The following is an 18,278-nucleotide window of genomic DNA, read 5'->3' as shown; positions in this document are numbered from 1 at the left end:
TGACTGCTGCATACATTTGTTTACAATGGTGATGATGACCACTCCGAAGCTTAGAAATCATTTATGCAGATTAATTATATAACTCTCTTTCACAAAGGACATAATAAACAATAGATTTGAATTGTGTTTTAGTGGCGATTCTCCCGTTGACAATACTGTATTCAGGAGATGTTTCACAAGGTGGTTACGGGCGCATGCGTATTTAGCCGTGGTCCCAGCCAGGTTTGTTTCTCTCCAAACTGAATAGAACATATAAGGAAGACAGAGCAGAGGAATGCGAGGAACTTCTGAATCACAGCTACACAGAGAGATCTCTGCCTGGACAGTCCAGACAGCGCCAACATGGCATGTCAATAGATATCGGTCTATTACAGTTGTCTATTAGACGTTTCTGTGGCATTTGGACATCCAGGGATTAAGTGGAATTTACAGTAGGATATTCAGCATAACCTCTCACACGACAGGGGATCGGAAAGATTAAGGTACATTTTGTCATGTCGCCATTTATTTTAAAGTGTAAAATAAGAAACTGTTGAATCTTTGTTTGATTACTGAAATCACGAGACCTGGCACCGATTAACTGAAGGTATGTAAAAAAGAGTACATATCACAGAAGTTACAGAGTTTTACAGAGTTACCTCTTACAGAGTTACAGAACGTGTCAGTAAATACAACGTGTGGAGTACGTTGGAGGCCAATACCATGTCCACAAATATGATGGTGTAATTGTATTATTATCATAAAAAAAGATACAAAATCAAAATGTTCTATTTACTGAAATAACCTTTGATTTCCTGGTCTGTTATTACAATATAGTCGACGGTTAATTATGCCGATATTTTTCACCTGTGGTTCCTCAACATAAAAACGGTATAACTCCAGTAATAAACCAATAATAAAAATGCTTGTTTGGTATTACAACTTTATGTAGTTCTGGTGATATATTCAGGTCATGTCAGGTCACAGTTGTTTTATTGTCAGTATTACAATAGTCTCATGAGGTTCAAAAGTGGGCTCTGGTATAGGCTATTCATTCTGGACTTTTTGTTGCATTATTATGAATTCAAATTGAAGATACTGCCTTACATTTTAGACTTTCACCTCTCAGTTGTTTCAAAGTTAGATTTGCATTTTCGCACACGACACAGTAGGCTTGGAGTGTTTTCAGTGCCTGTCTCTACCACCTCACCAAGTCTAGACTTGCCAAACTTCTAGCGGGAAGTTGGGCAGCCAGCTTCACCACCCCTTCTCTCAAATATTGTGTTGGACTCAGGACTGTCTTATACAGCAGCAGCAAATCCCTGGAGGGAAGTTGGAGGAATAGACATCCTGTCATTTCCCATAATAACAGCCTGTGCATATAAACCACCTCTGTTAAAATATAGCCGCACCTTCTCACATTCAAAGGGTTTAACAAGCGAACACAAAATGATACTTCAGTCCTAGCAAGTTCACTGTTGATGGTAGGATCCTTAGGATATGCACACGTTTACAACACCCTCGCAATTGTGGTGAGTCTTACTCTGATGACATACACCTTCCAGATTACTCTGAGGAAGGAATAGGGTGTGGGAGTTTCCCAAAATTATGGAGAAGTAGTGGTCAGCACGGAACACAGGGCACGTCATGACATGATGCCTGCTAGTGGCACCAGAAGGGAACAGGAAGAGTGCTGATTCCGAAGCATTGGTATGATGAAGAGCAGAATGGGAAGCATCATTGTGGCAACTTGTCCTTAAAGCCTAACCACATAACTGCATGGTGCATAGATACCATACAGTACCTGTTTGTGCATGCTGTACACTCTGTTCCACAGATGCAGGAGGACCCGGTGTATGATTTCCCTGAGCCGGTCGGGGAGCTGGTAGGAGAGAGGCGGGCTTGTCCTCAGCGTGGCTCCCTGAAGAACATCAGTGTGCTGGACCGTCTGCTTCTCACACACCCCGTCTGGCTGCAGCTGTCCATCAACTCTGCCACCGCTCTGCACATCCTACAGCGGGAGCCGCCTGGGGTGAGACACGCACGCACGCACGCACACCGCACTGACGCGCACACACAAAACACAACCTAAGTGTGTATATCTCTGCCTTTCCGTAGACCTTTCTGGTGCGCAAGTCCAACACCTCGCAGAAGAAAGTGCTGTGTGTCAGGCTTGCAGACGACAGCGTTCCCTCCTTTGTCAAACAATTTGTCCTCCGCGAAGTGGACTCCAGTGAGTGATGAAAGAACAAGGCAGGGATGTTGTATCTACAGCCTGTTGATATGAATAACAAGGGCTTTTAACTAATGACCTTGTTCTTGCTCCTCCGTCTCCCTTCCATTCACAGCCTTCTCTTTGGAGAAAGCGGCTATCGGTTTCCCTGACCTCTTCCGGCTCATTGCCTTCTACTGTGTTAGCCGGTATGAGCCGTTTACTTGGCTTCACAGTTCAAAACTCAAAAAGGCACTTGCACATCTGAGCTCTCTTTGTTGCAGGTGCATGGTAACAGTTGAATAAGATGAGGGGGAAAAAAGAAACCCGCACACTGCTGTTTCCCGATGGCCTTGATGGCCGATACGTAAAGCTAAATAAAGAGCAGTGATTCTTGGCTTCACTGTAGAATGGGTTTAGGACTTTTAGACAACTAATGTCAACCAGTGTTATCCATCTAGATCTGCATTATCTCTCATTATTGGTCCAAATCATATCCTACTAGAATTAGACCTGTTTATAAAACCCATGTGCTGTCTATTTCAGGGATGTGTTGCCCTTCCCACTGGAGCTCCCTGAGGCCATAGTCAAGGCTTCATCCCACAAACAGCTGGAGTCTATTTCACACATGGGCGTGGGTAGGTACCACAGAGTGGCTCAGAGGTCTGATCAACCAAGATGTTGGCAATCGTTTTAATGCTAGCTGCCATTGTGTACCGTACACAACTCGTCAAGGATAGCGTTGAGGAAGTATGCCGACACAGTTTTGCTTATTTTTCATTCAGAGTTCTGGAGTTCCCAGCTGAACTTCAGAGGTCCACGCAATGGGCCCCCACCAGTCGAGGCGGCACCGCTGCCCCCTAGCCCCACCCCTGAGGACTGTGCCACGCCCCAGGAGAGCCCCACCCTGTTCCAGGAGTTCTGCCCCATCCAAACACGCAGCCCCCGGGAGCTGAACTGTGGGGCAGCAGGCCAAGGGGCTCTCTGTTTCATCAACCCACTCTTCCTGCAATCCCATCCTGCACTGCACAAACGCCACCAGTTCAAGCGCAGCCTCAAGGTGCGTGTCTCGACTGAGAACTCTAGCCCTTTGTCCCCACCAGTTGCCCCTCCCCCTCCCCCACCTCTGCTGGCCAAGAAAAATATTAAGAGCAAGAAGGTCCAGCGGGCCAGTGGAGCAGTAGAAGCCAGAGTGGAGGGTGAGGGAGGGACAGCACCCGTCCAGGAGGACTCAGACTATTTGCAGCCATGCTTGGTTCTTCCAGTTCTTCCGCAGAAGACCAGGGTCATACCCACACTGTCTCCCACTGCAGAGGAGGACTACCATGTGCCCTTAGGTCTCCTGCAGGGACTGGCCCAGGAAAAAGGAGGTGAGGAGGAGGAGGGTCTCCTGCTAGAGCAGAGGCATGCTCCCTCCCTGAGTGAGCTGGACAGCAGCAGTTCCCTCAGCAGCCTGGAGGAGGCAGAGGAGAGCTCAGAGCGAATTCCCCTCACCAGGGGCACCAGTAACCCCTCACCCCCATGCACCTTGCCCCCACGCCAGCCCGTCTCAGTCCTGCGCAAGCTGAGTGCAGTCTTTGTGTCCTTCTTCGTGCCAGAGAAGCGTGTGGCGAGGCTGGTGGAGGACCTGTCCCGTGACAGGAGGATTGCGTTTGGTGTCCTGGTGCAGGATTTCCTCAGGCAGCAGCGGGAGGTGATCAAGCCTCAGTGCCAGAGATCTAGCGTAGAGCTACTGCAGGGCATTCGCTTCTTCCTCTCCCAGGCCAAGACCTTCCTGCTGGACTGTGGAGACCTAGAACCCCCAATTGAGACCATGGTGCCTGATGATGAGAAAGGTACAGCAACATTGATCCCCAATGCAAACAGCAGGCATAAGTCAAATAAACAGTAAAAATATGATCAGTAATTTTAAATACAACAATTGCTACCATGTTTCCCTCTACAGGTAATGACATGTGACCTCATGAATGTGTGTTTGTGTGCAGACCTGGTGCTGGAGAAAGCCATGTTCCGCTGTGTGCTGAAACCTCTGAAGGGACAGATAGACAGGACACTGCAAACTCTGCATGAGCGAGATGGTTCCACCCAGAGCATGGCAGAGAGCCTGGCTGTGGCCAGGGGAAAGACCCCGTTGGAGTGTTTTGGAGTGCGGGTGGGAGTGCCGGATGCTGCCGGTGTGGAGAAGGTGCGGCAGAAGTTAGCTCTCATGAGGCGGGCTTACTCGCCCATTGACAAGGTCGTGCTGCTACTGCAGGTCTGCAAGCTCATCTATAAAGCCATGACGGACAATTCAGGTGAGGGATTTTTTTATGAGAGAACATGGTAAAGAAATAAACCTTACAGAACCAACAGCTGCTATCCCTTCCATTCATGGTAAAGTTGTCTTGTCTCCATGAGCAGGCAAGGAATTTGGTGCAGATGACTTCCTACCAGCCCTGTCCTATGTCATTGTCCAGTGTAACATGCCAGAGCTGTCTGTGGAGGTGGAGTACATGATGGAGCTGCTGGAGTCATCGTGGCTGACAGGGGAGGGTAAGGCTGACAGAAAACGATCAAACCGTTAACCACAACTACCGTACCAGTCAAAAGTTTGGACACACCTACTCATTGCAGGGTTTTTCTAAATTTTTTAAAACGACTTTCTATATTGTAGAATAATAGTGAAGACATTAAAACTATGAAATAACCCATGTAATCAGGGAAAGGGGATACCTAGTCAGTTGTACAACTTAATGCATTCAACTGAAATGTGTCTTCTGCATTTAACCCAACCCAGAGAGGTGTGGGGGGCTGCCATAATTGACATCCACGTCTTCGGCGCCCGGGGAACAGTGGGTTAACTGCCTTGCTCAGGGGCAGAACGACAGATTTTTACCTTGTCAGCTCAGGGATTCAATCCAGCAACCTTTCAGTTACTGGCCCAACGCTCTAACCACATGTAGGAACCAAAAGAAAAGTTAAACAAATCAAATATATTTTATTCTTCAAAGTAGTCACCCTTTGCCTTGATGACAGCTTTGCACACACTTGGCATTCTCTCAACCAGCTTCATGAGGTAGTCACCTGGAATACATTTCAATTAACAGGTGTGCCTTGTTCATTTGTGGAATTTCTTTCCTTCTTAATGTGTTTGAGCCAAGCAGTTGTGTTGTGGTATACAGAAGATAACCCTATTTGGTAAAAGACCAAGTCCATATTATGGCAAGAACAGCTCAAATAAGCAAAGAGAAATGACAGTCCATCATGACTTAAGACATGAATGTCAGTCAATCCAGAAAATTTCAAGAACTTTGAAAGTTTCTTCAAGTGCTATGATGAAACAAGCTCTCATGAGAACCACCACAAGAAAAGAAGACTTAAGTTCATTTGAGTTACCAGCCTCAGAAATTGCAGCCCAAATAAATGCTTCACAGAGTTCAAGTAACAGACACATCTCAACATCAACTGTTCAGCGGAGACTGCGTGAATCATGCCTTCACAGTCCATTTACTACAAATAACCACTGCTAAAGGACACCAATAATAAGAAGAGACATGCTTGGGCCAAGAAACACAAGCAATGGACTTTAGACCTGTGGAAATCTGTCTTTTGGTCTGAGTCCAAATTTGGAATTTTTGGTTCCTACCGCCGTGTCTTTGTGAGACGCAAAGTAGGTGAAAAGATGATCTCCGCATCTGTGGTTCCCACCGTGAAGCATGGGGGTGCTTTGCTGGTGACACTGTCTGGGATTTAATTAGAATTTAAGGCACACTTAGCCAGCATGGCTACCACAGCATTTTGCAGTGATACGACATCTCATCTGGTTTGCGCTTAGTGGGACTATCATTTGTTTTTCAACAGGACAATGACCCAACACATCTCCAGGCTGTGAAAGGGCTATTTGACCAAGGAGATTGATGGAGTGCTTGCATCAGATGACCTGGCCTCCACAATCACCCGACCTCAACCCAATTGTGCTCAGCATATGTGGGAACTCCTTCAAGACTTGGAAAAGCATTCAACGTGAAGCTGGTTGAGAGAATGCCAAGTGTGCAGAGCTGTTATCAAGGCAACGGGTGGCTAATTTGAAGAATCTAAAATATAAACAAATCAAAATATATTTTAACACTTTTTTGGTTAATACATGATTCCATATGTGACATTTCATAGTTTTGATGTCTTCAGGATTATTCTATAATGTTGAAAATAGTAAAAATAAAGAAAAACCGTTGAATGAGTAGGTAGGTGTGTCCAAACTTTTGACTGGTACTGTATATACACAAGTATTTATGCTTTAAATGTGAAATATTTCAAACAGTATATGATGCCAAATAGCCATCATAATCCAGTGTTGCAATGTTTGTACTAGGTGGGTACTACCTGACCAGTGTGTATGCCAGCCTGTGCCTGATCCAGAGCCAGCCTGAAGAAATGCCCTCTAGCGGGCTGACCCAGGGGGCCAGAGACTCCCTGAAAGACTGGAGCCGGCGCCGGAGCAGCCAGGCTCTGAGCCAGAAAAAAATACAACAGCAACTGGTACGACTCAAATTATTTATTAGCACCAATGCTGTATAGAATTACACACCTACCACTACCACTAAACAGAAACCAACACATACCTAAGGTATGTGGAATTATATGTGAGTTGGAAATGTGTCCCAAAGTTCTCATGGGAAACTTTCTTTTAATTGTCTGTTGCAGAGGTTTGTCAAGGTTCTGTTTCAAGATGGAGAAAGCAGCTGGATAAAAACCCTGCAGTGGAGGGCAGGAGTTAGTGGGGAGGCCCTGACCCAGCTCTGTGCTGCTAAGTTTGGGGTGGACGACCCAGGACTGTACAAGCTGTACTGGCGGAGTGAGGGGGAGATTCAAGCCCTCCCAGCCCAGGCCCAGATCCAGGACCTACAGGGCCAAGGCAGCAGTGGAACACCCCTCATATACCAGAAAGCCAAACAGGATGGACTCAAGACTTGCAAACTAACAAGAGAGGCGGCTGTGGACCTTGTGGAATCACCTTGAGTACCCACGCGTTATGAACGTTTTCTTGAACCCCACTCAACTGCAAGAAAGACTTTGTGCTTTATTCTTAAAATATGTTTAAATGAACATTTGCCTGGGTGGATATTGCAAAGTACCCTAGAAATTGTTTACCATTTTCCCTGGTTGGTTCGAGTCCTGAATTCTGATTGGCTGACAGCCATGGTATATCAGACCGTATACCACGTGTGTGACAAAAGTTATATTTACTGCTCTAATTACATTGGTAAACAGTTTATAATAGCAGTAAGGTACCTTGGGGGGGTTTGTGATATATGGCCAATCTACCATGGCTAAGGGCTGTGTCCAGGCACTCCGCGATGCCCTTATTTCAATGTGTATCAGTTCATGCAGCTCATTACTCATTACGACGCCAGGACAGCGGAGTCAATCACCACCTTCCGGAGACACCTGAAACCCCACCTCTTTCAGGAATACCTAGGATAGGATAAAGTAATCCTTCTCACCCCCCTTAAAATATTTAGATGCACTATTGTAAAGTGGCTGTTCCACTGGATGTCTTAAGGTGAACGCACCAATTTGTAAGTCGCTCTGGATAAGAGCGTCTGCTAAATGACTTAAATGTAAATGTAAATGTAAATTACACAAGTTCCCTGAGATACCTTTAATAATGCATGAGAAACAAACTGAACAGACATTGATATTAAAAGAACAAAAAATGATATTTTATTTTTGTACAGGCTGTTTCTTACCAACCTCACCAAGAGAATATGCAGTACTGTCTACCCTTTCACAAATGCATTGCTTTTGACCATGTCACAGTAGTGCTTCAAGTGCCCTGGACACAAGGGACAAACAACTTACCCAATGAGTAGTATTATTGGGAGGGACTTCTTTAAAAATAAAAATTGTCAATTTTCTCTAAGACAAAACAGCAATTGAAATGTGTCGACATAAAAAGGTTAATATACTGGTTTAGACTTGATTGACAGATTAGTTGATGGCGAACCGTGTATGGTCCCCTTGAGTCACTTTTCTTTTCTACACCCTGGCCTCGTTTCAAACTGACTCCAAGCTCCTACCACTAAGAACTTTTGAGTTCCTTCAGCTGTCAAATTTGCATGACATAGCTTACACCGTTCCTATCCTTCCTGATACCGTCAGAGGGAAATGAAGAACTGCATAACGATAAGGGCTTAATGTAGTTACAAACTGTGCCTCTGAGGGCGAAGAATGTCTCCAGGCTCATAAATCACAGCCATAACCACCTGCGCATTCCACTCACGACTGATTTCTAAATTCATTTTGACAGTGCACCGTAAGATCAATTCCTATGACAAGTCCACACAGGCCGGGCGTGTCTCAGTCAGGAGCGGGCGTGGGCATGACGGCAGCATGTCTGGGTCTTAGCGCTGCTCTGGCTGTGTATCTGCACCGTTCACTCAGAACCAGCAGGGGGCATCCCTCTTGTTCAGCTCCAGCAGGTGGGCCTCCACCTCCTCGGCGTCGTCGGCAAACCGTTCTGTGAAAGAGCAGATCAGTCCAGCCGCGCTGCCCTCGTATTCCACGAGCTCCACACTGTCACCTGCATCAGACAAACACGCAACAAGAATTCCAAGGACACGTGTGCCAGTAGAATGGTTTAGGGTGATACACCGTCTTTCCGTGGAGGTTGACCACTTAGTAGGACGATGTTAAACATGAAGAGCTGTGCCATGTAAATGTGGATAACCCTCTTGGCATTAAGACAGGGAAGACTAACCTTTGACCCTTGTGTTGGCCTGAACAAACATCTTGCGAGCCTCTTTGCGCTGGAGAACCGTCTCCCGCAGGCACAGGAAGTTGTGAGAACCACCGTCGGACACGGCCGAGTAGCCCTCATACAGAGCTCTGCCTCCCTCCACATCGGCTGTGGACTTGAGGACCTGCAGGGACAAAAGACAATAATGGGTCAAAATGGAGACTTTGTTCAACTTTTATTGTGAATATTGATGGCTGATTTTCTATCCCGGTAATCCCAGCCACAATCAAGACATTTCCAAGCCTTCTACAGCTGTACCTGTAGTTTGCATAGGAACCTCTCGATGGCACCCTTGCCCACAGTGTGGATCTTGCTGCGGTCCAGCGTTATAAGGGCATCTGGGCGCCCATCTTTTCCTGTGCTCTCCTTCAGGGTCACCAGCCCCTCGCCAGCCTCCAGGAGCACCCGCAGGATCACAAAGCGAGCTTGCATGTGGGCCTGAGACAGAGAACAGGGGGTTTAGTTAAACACACAGCGGGATAAGACACACACACACACACACACACAGGCAGTGGGGAAGATATTCAATGAGCTATAGAGTCAGAAAGCTAGCATGATCAAGTGAGGCTGATGTACTTCGTAAATGATTGAACTTTAGTGTAGCTGACCTGTCTCCAGCTCTTGCTCTCGGAGGTGTAGAACTCGAGTCCCAGCAGGCCAGCGCGCACCATGTTGAGCCAGTTGACGTACACCACCTCCTCTGCATCCTCGCCCTCATGGCCAAAGATACTGCAAACCCAGGGACAACATCCTCGTTAGAGCGTCCTGACCCGCATAAGATCACCGTTAATACATTCGGCTTTTATATTAAAAATTTAGGTTTAGTGACTACAGAGCACGGCTAAACAGACCAGAGCACGGCTAAACAGACCAGAGCACAGACAAACAGACCTGAGCACGTGTTTGTTGAGACAGAGGTAGAGCCCCACACACTCGGCCCTGCACTCTTCATAGGAGCAAGAAATGGTGGAGAATTTGCTGTCCCATGTTTCGTTGCCTTTGTACCAGGTGGTGATCTGAAGCACAGAAACCATACTTTACACCAATACTCACTTAAACCCCTTCATCGGCAACCAGACATTTTAACATTGGTCACGATCATCAGCCTTAAAACATATAGTTTACTGAACCACAACAATCCATTACGCTCTCTCAAAATCATTCTCTCTCAAGACCAAAGCGAAAGAATAAAGAAAATATACAGAAATAAATAAAAGTATGATCCCAAATGACTGAGGTATATAGGCTCACCTTTTCTCCAGTCTCAGGATTGCGAACATTATCTTGCTTGAAGTTGAAAGTTCCCTTCTCATCCTGTACACATGACAACACATTAAAAAAACACAGTCACAAAGCACTGTGCATCCCCCGCTCAGAGACTACATAACAGTAAACACAATGGATTTTAAACCAGACGTTTTAACACACTAAAGGGGCAATCCGTTCAAACAATAAAACGGTGGCGCCCCGCCACTGTTGTGGTGAACAGCTGGGCGATTGAGCTGGAGAAATGTAAACACTCAAATTCATAGACAGGGCTATAGATGCAAGGACTGACCATACAGGACATGAACGGAGATGGCTCTCTCTCACCTGGACAAAGAGTTTTCCACTGCCATGGCCCAGCAGCTCATGGAGGCCAACCTGCACCTCAAAGGAGGGCCCCTTCCACTTAATGTACACATCCTGAAAGATACAGACAGAGACCATTGAAGGAAAAAAAGATCTGATGGGCATAATTGCACCCCCCCCCCCCCTTTCAGTCTTCGTGGTTATTTGGCATGGCACGGATTTCATAGTTAGAAAGTTGATTACCTTGTCTTCTTCATCCAGGAAGGTGAGCTTGTCCTTCTGGGTAGCATATGCCACAGCCAGAACATTACCCAGGGAGACATTCTTAAAGCCCTCCGACTGTCTGATATCGTCATCTAGACAAACACAGACACACAGGCATAATTCCATGGTAACGGAATTAAAATGCGCCCCCAGATGATTGATATCAACATTTAACAAACCATAAAACTATGCACTATAGGACTTATTTGAAAGATGTACACAAAAAAAAAAATCTCTCTCCCAGAAACACATTTATTGGAAAAAATGTGCAGGTGGTAACAGAATGACGATGAATGACGATGAAAACTCCCTCGGTTTTTACACGACCACGTTTTCCAAAAACGGTTTAATATCTACTCTGAATTAAGATCCCAAGATGTCTGCAGAAATAATGGGGTGTCAGCTATATGACACCTCGAGTTAAAACAAAAAAATATATTTTGGTTATCGAACTACAGTAAGTGAAGTGGATTTACACCCAGTAACAGAATTACGGTAACAGAATTGCATTATGGGTCACTGATCTGTACTATACAGAAATGCATAATTACGGATATAAATGCTATTCTCTTCATGGTGATGTATCCTGAATATGTACAGAAAGAAAAAAAAGGTAGAAATACACAATGTCCTCCTTTACATATATGGGGATTATTCTACACCCTGGCTATTATTCTAATGAGCTCCGCCCCAAACAAGACCAAACGTAGTTGGTCCGGACCCAATCTGAACCAATCATAGAGGTGGTCTATGTTTCAGAAGTCTGGACAACACAGTACAGTAAAGTTCAGTACATTATATTGTACTCTACATTTCTTTACAGTACTCAGTTTCGCTGTGCTGTCCAAAGTCGGGAAACATAGACGTCTTTGATTGGTGACTGGATCAAATCAAGGTCGGACCAAAAATGTAGGTCTGTGGACGTGTTGAAAACAGGGCCAGGGCGGACTGACCAAATTTCAACTACTTTTAAATGTCAGTAAGAGCCAGGAGAGAGAGAGAGGTACGAGAGAGAGAGGTACGAGAGAGAGAGAGAGAGAGAGAGAGAGTACCAGGTGACCTAACTGTGGTTTGTGACTATGATTTCCCACTAGCCAATTCAGATGCAGTAATTCTGTTCCCGATTCGGTAACAGAATTTCGAGTTTGAATCACTAAATTCATAAACAATCAAATATATTAGTAAAAACACTAATAAGTAGGTCTACCTTTACTTGTTACTTTGTGAACTTTCATTCATAAATGAGAAAATATCTTAAAGATGTTGGTTTTTGGTAACGGAATGACAATGTTTCTCACAGAAGGCAAATCATTTCTCAAACTAAACGGAAGTGTCGATATTAGTTGTCAGAGGGTCTTCAAAATGTTGGTTTGATGCATTTGCAATAACTTTTAAGACAATAATAACTTTTAACATCTCTGGTGGATGTTTTCTATGAACCCTTTTCCTCTGTTTGACCACAAATCAAAGCCATCGTTTAAGTTTTAAGATGGAAAATGGCTGAAAAATGTATCCAAAAACAGACTCGACGTTCATTTGACCTGCTCCTATAAACTTCACATAATGGTGCTCGTGGGTCCTTTTCACATGGAATTGACCGACATTAAGCCAAAGTCATTAGAGATCCTTTCGAGACCCGAACAACATGCGGTGTGGATCGGCCGTGTCAATATTAACTGAATAAAGAGTCAGTTCGGACGTGGCACTCACAGTTGGGAATGTTAATGCCCGCTGGAATGCCGCTGCCAGCGAACGTCAGCACGTCCAGGGAGGTGAAGTCAGGCAGGAGGAAGCGGTCCTTCTCAAACTCTTTTGGCCATGGCAGCTCTGGCAGAAGCACTTCGGCTGAGCTCACCAGCTTAGCAAAGCGTTCGCTCATCGCCTTGTTCACCACGGCAACAAAACCTGAGGAAAGAGGAGACAAACCCAGATGCGATCACAAAAGAGTATTCAAAAACACGTAATGGATAATAGGGGGGTGCGTTGCCTCTTAATTTGTACCTTCAAACTCTCCCCTGGAACCAAAGGGATCCCTGTAGCTCTCGATAAAGCCAATATAACTAGGGGAGAAAGGAAAAGACAAACGTCAAGTTGAGAAAAAAAACGACAGGGGAAGGGATTGCTTCTGTGATCCACAGACCAGAAGGCCAAATCTGGAAGGCAGCGCTCTCTCACCTCTCCACAATGGGCCCCTTGTCTTTGATCCAGAAACGAGAGCCTTCCTTGTGCGCCTCCACGGACCCAAAGGTGAAACTCCGCGAATATTCCTCCAGCATTCGTTTCTGGTTCTCATTGGCCGCGTGGTCCTTCCGTTAAAGAGAAGACGGTTCGCATGGGACCAAACTTGACATGTTAAGACGCATTAGTAGTTTTGAGTCACGTGCTTTCGTCGATAAGGGATGAACATACATTTGAATTAAAATACTGTTTGAACTGACCTTGGCTTTCTCCAGATTTTCGCTCACTTTCTTCATGAGGTGATCATAGTCTCCCCTGGAAACCGTGAAGACACAGTCCTCAAAGTCATATCTGCCGCACCTGGTCTCCCCCTCCCCATCCACTGCACAGTCTAGAACAATGACAGAGAAAATTGATGTAATAAAAAGAGAGGACTCATTACTGACGTCAACCCTTTACACGTGTAGGAATTGGCCTGTATGGATAGGGCTAAATTCAGATGTTCCTTAAAGAAGAAATATGAACTGCGTAAACATGGTAACGATAAAAAAAAGGGAACAGTTGAGATGATCAGAAAATGATTGGACCAAAGTTGAGGACAACAGTTCACCTATCAAGACTGAATCCAAACATTGCACTTGATTCAACGTGCATTTTACATTTACTGTACCTCTCGCTGCATTTGTTGACAACGAAATCCGAAAATACGCTGGGATACATTCAGTAATATAAGAAAATTCCTGAAAAAATGTTGGGTTGGTGCAACATAGGACAACAAAACAAATGACAAGGGGTTTGAGTGTGAGGACAAACTGGTGTCTCCCAAGGGCCACACATATACACCTCTCCACGGTGTGCACAGTTCCTAAGTAACGTCAATGCACTTATGAGTCTTTAAATACAAGGTGCTTTTTTTGAGCTCTCCTAGGTGTGCCGTTGAGGAACTCGAGCAAGAACACTTGTAGTCGTTTTGTTTGGAACACAACCCTGCATCTCCGCCATCACACAATTATCGTTGTTGTTTAACACAATCCAAAAATGGCCCACTACAAAAATCGCAACCTGGGTCAGACGGGCATCATTTGAACGCTTGTTCTATTGCCAACACGACTAGCTAAGTTATAAAATACCATCTTACAGTGTTACAAAGCTTTCACGGGGCAATTCAGAGAAAGGGATCGCAATTTTGGCGGGCATAGAAAATCGTCAAGCGTGCGGACAAGTGCGTGTTCCCTGATGAATTCTCATCACAACAGACAAACAGGCTCATTCTGGTCAGAACAACCCAGGGTATGACGCCACGTCATCTTGTAAACTGCACATCAAACGCAGTGATGAGTTTTACGATAAGGAAATGTGACGTGCATTTTCTCGACTCACCGCTGTTTGGGTTTGCTTGCAATTCATCAAAGAGGTATTTATTTGAATTTGCCAACGTCTCATCTTTCAAAATACATCGGGTCCTCTTAACCTCTTAAGATGTACAGCATTGCCCTCGCTCAGATCAACGATGTGCAGCATTGCCCTCGCTCAGATCAACGATGTACAGCATTGCCCTCGCTCAGATCAACGATGTGCAGCATTGCCCTCGCTCAGATCAACGATGTACAGCATTGCCCTCGCTCAGATCAACGATGTGCAGCATTGCCCTCGCTCAGATCAACGATGTCCAGCATTGCCCTCGCTCAGATCAACGATGTGCAGCATTGCCCTCGCTCAGATCAGCGATGTGCAGCATTGCCCTCGCTCAGATCAACGATGTGCAGCATTGCCCTCGCTCAGATCAACGATGTGCAGCATTGCCCTCGCTCAGATCAACGATGTGCAGCATTGCCCTCGCTCAGATCAACGATGTGCAGCATTGCCCTCGCTCAGATCAACGATGTGCAGCATTGCCCTCGCTCAGATCAACGATGTGCAGCATTGCCCTCGCTCAGATCAACGATGTGCAGCATTGCCCTCGCTCAGATCAACAATGTACAGCATTGCCCTCGCTCAGATCAACGATGTGCAAAAGTTGCCCGATTAGAGGGAGGGATGGGTGCAACTTCTGGTCGCATGCTGTTTTGGAGGATGCTTAAGTTCAGAACGACCGTCAGTCAAAACGCATACAGAGCTGTGAAGCTCAGAGCTTGAGCTCTGACATCATTTATAGCGCGTCTTTATTTGCATAGCTTTTTTTTTTTTAAAAAGGAAAAAGGCACTCTCACCCTCCTGCACAGCAGACGCAAGGCGCACCTCATAGCAGCTCTTCCCTTCGGATTTCTTCTTGAACAATCGCGTGTTGTAGGCACTCAGGTTCTGTAAGGGAGACAACTCTTTAAATCCTGCAATCCGAACACGGACACACAAGACAACAAACTTAAATACGCGAACAAACACCTTGGAGTCCAAGAATTTCTGAGCCAACTCGGCGTCCTCCAAACAACAGTTCCCCGAGAAGTACGTGGTGATTCCCTGCGGACCAGAAACAAAGCGACATCATTATCAACAACTACAGTACATGGGATTTATTTAAGCAGACCCAACACCGCATAAGGCATACGTGAGGTGAGTGTTTGGCACCAGGAGGTCTTACCTTGTCCCCCAAGCCCAGCTGTTTCTGTTTGTCCTCAAGGGAGTAGAGGAGGGTGGAGCAGCTGTCCCACAGGGCCTCCATCTCACTGGGGCTGTCCTGGAAAGCCTGGCTCTGCCACACAAGGGCCTTCAGGTTCTCCTACGCCACAATGTGTGGTTATTAGAGGACATAACCATTCCGTCAAGGCTTTTGTAATTCAGACATTTTAAAAAAAGTGAGGATTATCTACCTTGGGTAGGTTGGGAATGAACTTGGTGTCTCCAAATGACTTGTAGTTGCCCATGTTGGCATAGAGACCAGCAGCATAAACAAGAAAGGCCTGCCAAAAAAAACAATAGCTATTATTATCTCGAGTCAGGCTGAGACACAGAAGATGCATGTTATTACAACAGGCTCACTGTGCACAGTCACCTGATAAATGGCTGAGCCTGTACCATCTGAGTGTGGTTAGACATTCCAATTCTACGGTGTATACATTGTTTGACTCATTCTTTCTCCAGGCTCTGTGGGTAGGTGCATTACCTGGTACTCCTCAGGACTGAGTCCAGCTGCAGTAGCCACATTCCCCAGCTGTGCTGGTGGCTGCTTGCGGAAGAGCCTCTGTAAGAGAACGAAGATGGAGGCAGACTCGGGCGAGGTCTGCAGCAGCACAGCCAGTCCTCCGTACCAGGCAGACCTGGAGAGGTAGTGCGCATAGAGCTGTTCTCTAGGGGACAGCAGGCGAAACGCTTCAGTGCAGTCCAGCGCGGAGATCCCAATGTCATTGGGGAGGTAATACTGAGAGTCCACCATGGTGAACAACAGTCTTGATGCTTGCGGCTTCCTTTTCAACGCAACGCTCACAGCTGAGAATGTGTAGCTAGATGTCAACAAAAATGCATGGTATTATTAGCATTAAGAAATAGTTGTAGTTGCATGGGTAGATTTACACACAGGTTACGTCTCAAGTCGTCAAGTGACACATTTCGAGCATCCTTCCTAGCGGCAACTAAAATACATTGCAATCAAAACTAACTAGACAGCTAGTATGTCGGTTACAGTAGGTGCCATCCATCTATCCATTGGGAGCGAAAGCCAGGTTAGTTCGATTAAACTTTCCAGCAAACTAAGGTAGGGGACGCCCAAGTATATACAATATACACTTAGAGAAATTGGTAACCACAAACTATTTCAATGATCTAACAGTAGCACATGGTAATAGCCGTTAGCTAGCTATCCAACTATGCACAGGCTAACAGCTAGCTTCACGTACCTATACCAAATATATTTTTTATAACTAACGTTACCTACAAAAACCACGTGTGTTCGACAAGGCTAGCTACCAGTAGTCAGTCAGCTAGCTAATGCTTTGTGAGTCCCTGTGTAGCTTGCTACATAAAAAAAGTGTGTAGCTACCTCTTCCAAATACGCAAGCCTTGAATCACGTTACAACGAAACATCCAGCAGTGATTGTGGTATATTTATTGATGGGACGATCGGTACCGGAGCTCCGATTACGTTTTCAAAGCACTAGTGATCCGACAACAATGTACAGTACTGATGCTCGTTTCAAAGTTACATTATCATCTGATCAATTAGGTCCAAAGCTCAGTTTGATCACGTGTTTATTTTCTTCAAACGCGAGATTTCGCCGTGGTTCCGGTGCTTTGCTTTCACACACCGACCTCTACTGGACACTTAATCATTCAGTTAGGATTCTTTCATAGGGTCAGTTGAACGGTTAGACAAGGGGTGTTGGGTTTTCTAGGGACTACGACCAGGGATTGGGGTTGAATTAAGATTAAGGCATATTAATTTGAAAAATTGTTTTATGTGAAAATACACTTTCATCACATTGTTGTTCAAACAATTCGTTTTATTGAGTAAAGTATAAACGTGTGCCTTACGCATCCTACATAAATGCCATACATTCACCGTTTCAAAAAAGAAGGGATTCACAGTAACAACAAAAAAGGGGAGAACAGTGGAAGGTGCGAACCTGTACGGTAACTGATAGAAGGCTATAGATTTTAGATATATTGTTGAAAACAATTCTATATGAACATCAACCGCTGCTTTTCATTGCTGACCAGCAGATGTCACTAATGTCCATTGTGTTTAAAACTCTGCGTAATGAACCGTTTTTTGGCACAATTTGGTGAAAGCCCCAAAGGCTTCAGAAAGCCTCGGTTTCACATCACTAGGTAGGCTAATGGCTATAAACTTAATCTATTTGTGGACAGGTCTGAACAGTCTGAATGTCAAATTGCGAGCTCACTATCCTTCTTCGGTGGGGTTTAAAAGCAGTCGGCATCCAATGTAAATACTGCATTACCGCCACCTACTGGACGGGGTATTGAGCGAGTAAAAACATCATACAAAATACAAAAATAGACACATCCTGTTGTGGAAAAAAGTACCCAATAATCATACTTAAGTAGAACTAAAGATATCTTAATATAAAATGACTAAAGTTAAAGTCACCCAGTAAAATCCTACTTGAGTATTTGGTTTTAAATATACTTAAGTATCAAAAGTAAATGTAATTTATGCGTCGAAAGGAAAATTATAAATCATTTCTAATTACTTATATTAAGCAAACTAGACGGCACAATTTTCTTGTTTTTTTAAAATTTACCGATAGCCAGGGGCACACTCCAACCCTCAGACATAATTTACAAACGAAGCATGGGATGTAGGGATGACCAGGGATGTTCTCTCGATAGGTGTGTGAATTAGAC

The 18,278-nt window shown here is 45.1% G+C and overlaps 2 protein-coding genes across 3 annotated transcripts; one reads left to right on the top strand and one right to left on the bottom strand.

Annotated features, from left to right (window-relative positions):
• Nucleotides 1-222: 222 nt before the first annotated feature.
• Nucleotides 223-7,627, top strand: LOC115135494 (ras and Rab interactor 2-like). Of its 2 annotated transcripts, XM_029670242.2 has the most exons (10): nt 228-482; nt 1,817-2,011; nt 2,098-2,212; nt 2,328-2,400; nt 2,738-2,829; nt 2,977-4,026; nt 4,177-4,485; nt 4,592-4,723; nt 6,540-6,706; nt 6,872-7,627. In XM_029670242.2, exons 2-10 carry the CDS (start codon nt 1,817-1,819, stop codon nt 7,184-7,186), a joined length of 2,448 nt encoding a protein of 815 aa, XP_029526102.2. In that variant the 5' UTR covers nt 228-482; the 3' UTR covers nt 7,187-7,627. The 2 variants fall into 2 exon arrangements, with proteins under 2 accessions (XP_064879591.1, XP_029526102.2); XM_065023519.1 differs by lacking the exons at nt 6,540-6,706; nt 6,872-7,627 and adding an exon at nt 6,032-6,533 and having other exon boundaries at nt 223-482.
• Nucleotides 7,628-7,868: 241 nt separating this feature from the next.
• Nucleotides 7,869-17,179, bottom strand: LOC115135495 (dipeptidyl peptidase 3-like). The gene is made up of 18 exons (XM_029670243.2): nt 16,954-17,179; nt 16,081-16,417; nt 15,788-15,877; nt 15,559-15,696; nt 15,363-15,437; nt 15,191-15,281; nt 13,241-13,371; nt 12,978-13,108; nt 12,804-12,862; nt 12,513-12,707; nt 10,782-10,894; nt 10,560-10,652; nt 10,218-10,280; nt 9,858-9,982; nt 9,575-9,695; nt 9,225-9,404; nt 8,928-9,090; nt 7,869-8,750 (listed from the first exon to the last, which is right to left on the bottom strand). The coding sequence occupies exons 1-18, from the start codon at nt 16,995-16,997 to the stop codon at nt 8,608-8,610; spliced, it is 2,292 nt and encodes a 763-aa protein (XP_029526103.1). The 5' UTR covers nt 16,998-17,179; the 3' UTR covers nt 7,869-8,607.
• Between the last annotated feature and the right edge of the window lie 1,099 nt (nt 17,180-18,278).

This window comes from Oncorhynchus nerka, linkage group LG10 (genome assembly GCF_034236695.1).
Source record: "Oncorhynchus nerka isolate Pitt River linkage group LG10, Oner_Uvic_2.0, whole genome shotgun sequence".
Lineage (NCBI taxonomy): Eukaryota > Metazoa > Chordata > Actinopteri > Salmoniformes > Salmonidae > Oncorhynchus > Oncorhynchus nerka.
Note: the sequence above shows the minus strand (reverse complement) of the source record. Positions and strands in the feature narration are given on the sequence as shown.

Excerpts from the sequence above, each read along its gene's own strand:
- LOC115135494 (XM_029670242.2), top strand. The coding sequence starts at position 1,817 with ATGCAGGAGGACCCGGTGTATGATTTCCCTGAGCCGGTCGGGGAGCTG. Across the intron at positions 2,401-2,737 it reads GCCTTCTACTGTGTTAGCCG|GGATGTGTTGCCCTTCCCAC; the intron begins GTATGAGCCGTT and ends TGTCTATTTCAG. Across the intron at positions 4,724-6,539 it reads ATCGTGGCTGACAGGGGAGG|GTGGGTACTACCTGACCAGT; the intron begins GTAAGGCTGACA and ends TGTTTGTACTAG.
- LOC115135495 (XM_029670243.2), bottom strand. The coding sequence starts at position 16,997 with ATGTTTCGTTGTAACGTGATTCAAGGCTTGCGTATTTGGAAGAG. Across the intron at positions 15,878-16,080 it reads TCAGTCCTGAGGAGTACCAG|GCCTTTCTTGTTTATGCTGC; the intron begins GTAATGCACCTA and ends TTTTTTTGGCAG. Across the intron at positions 10,895-12,512 it reads GGGCATTAACATTCCCAACT|ATGACGATATCAGACAGTCG; the intron begins GTGAGTGCCACG and ends GTGTTTGTCTAG.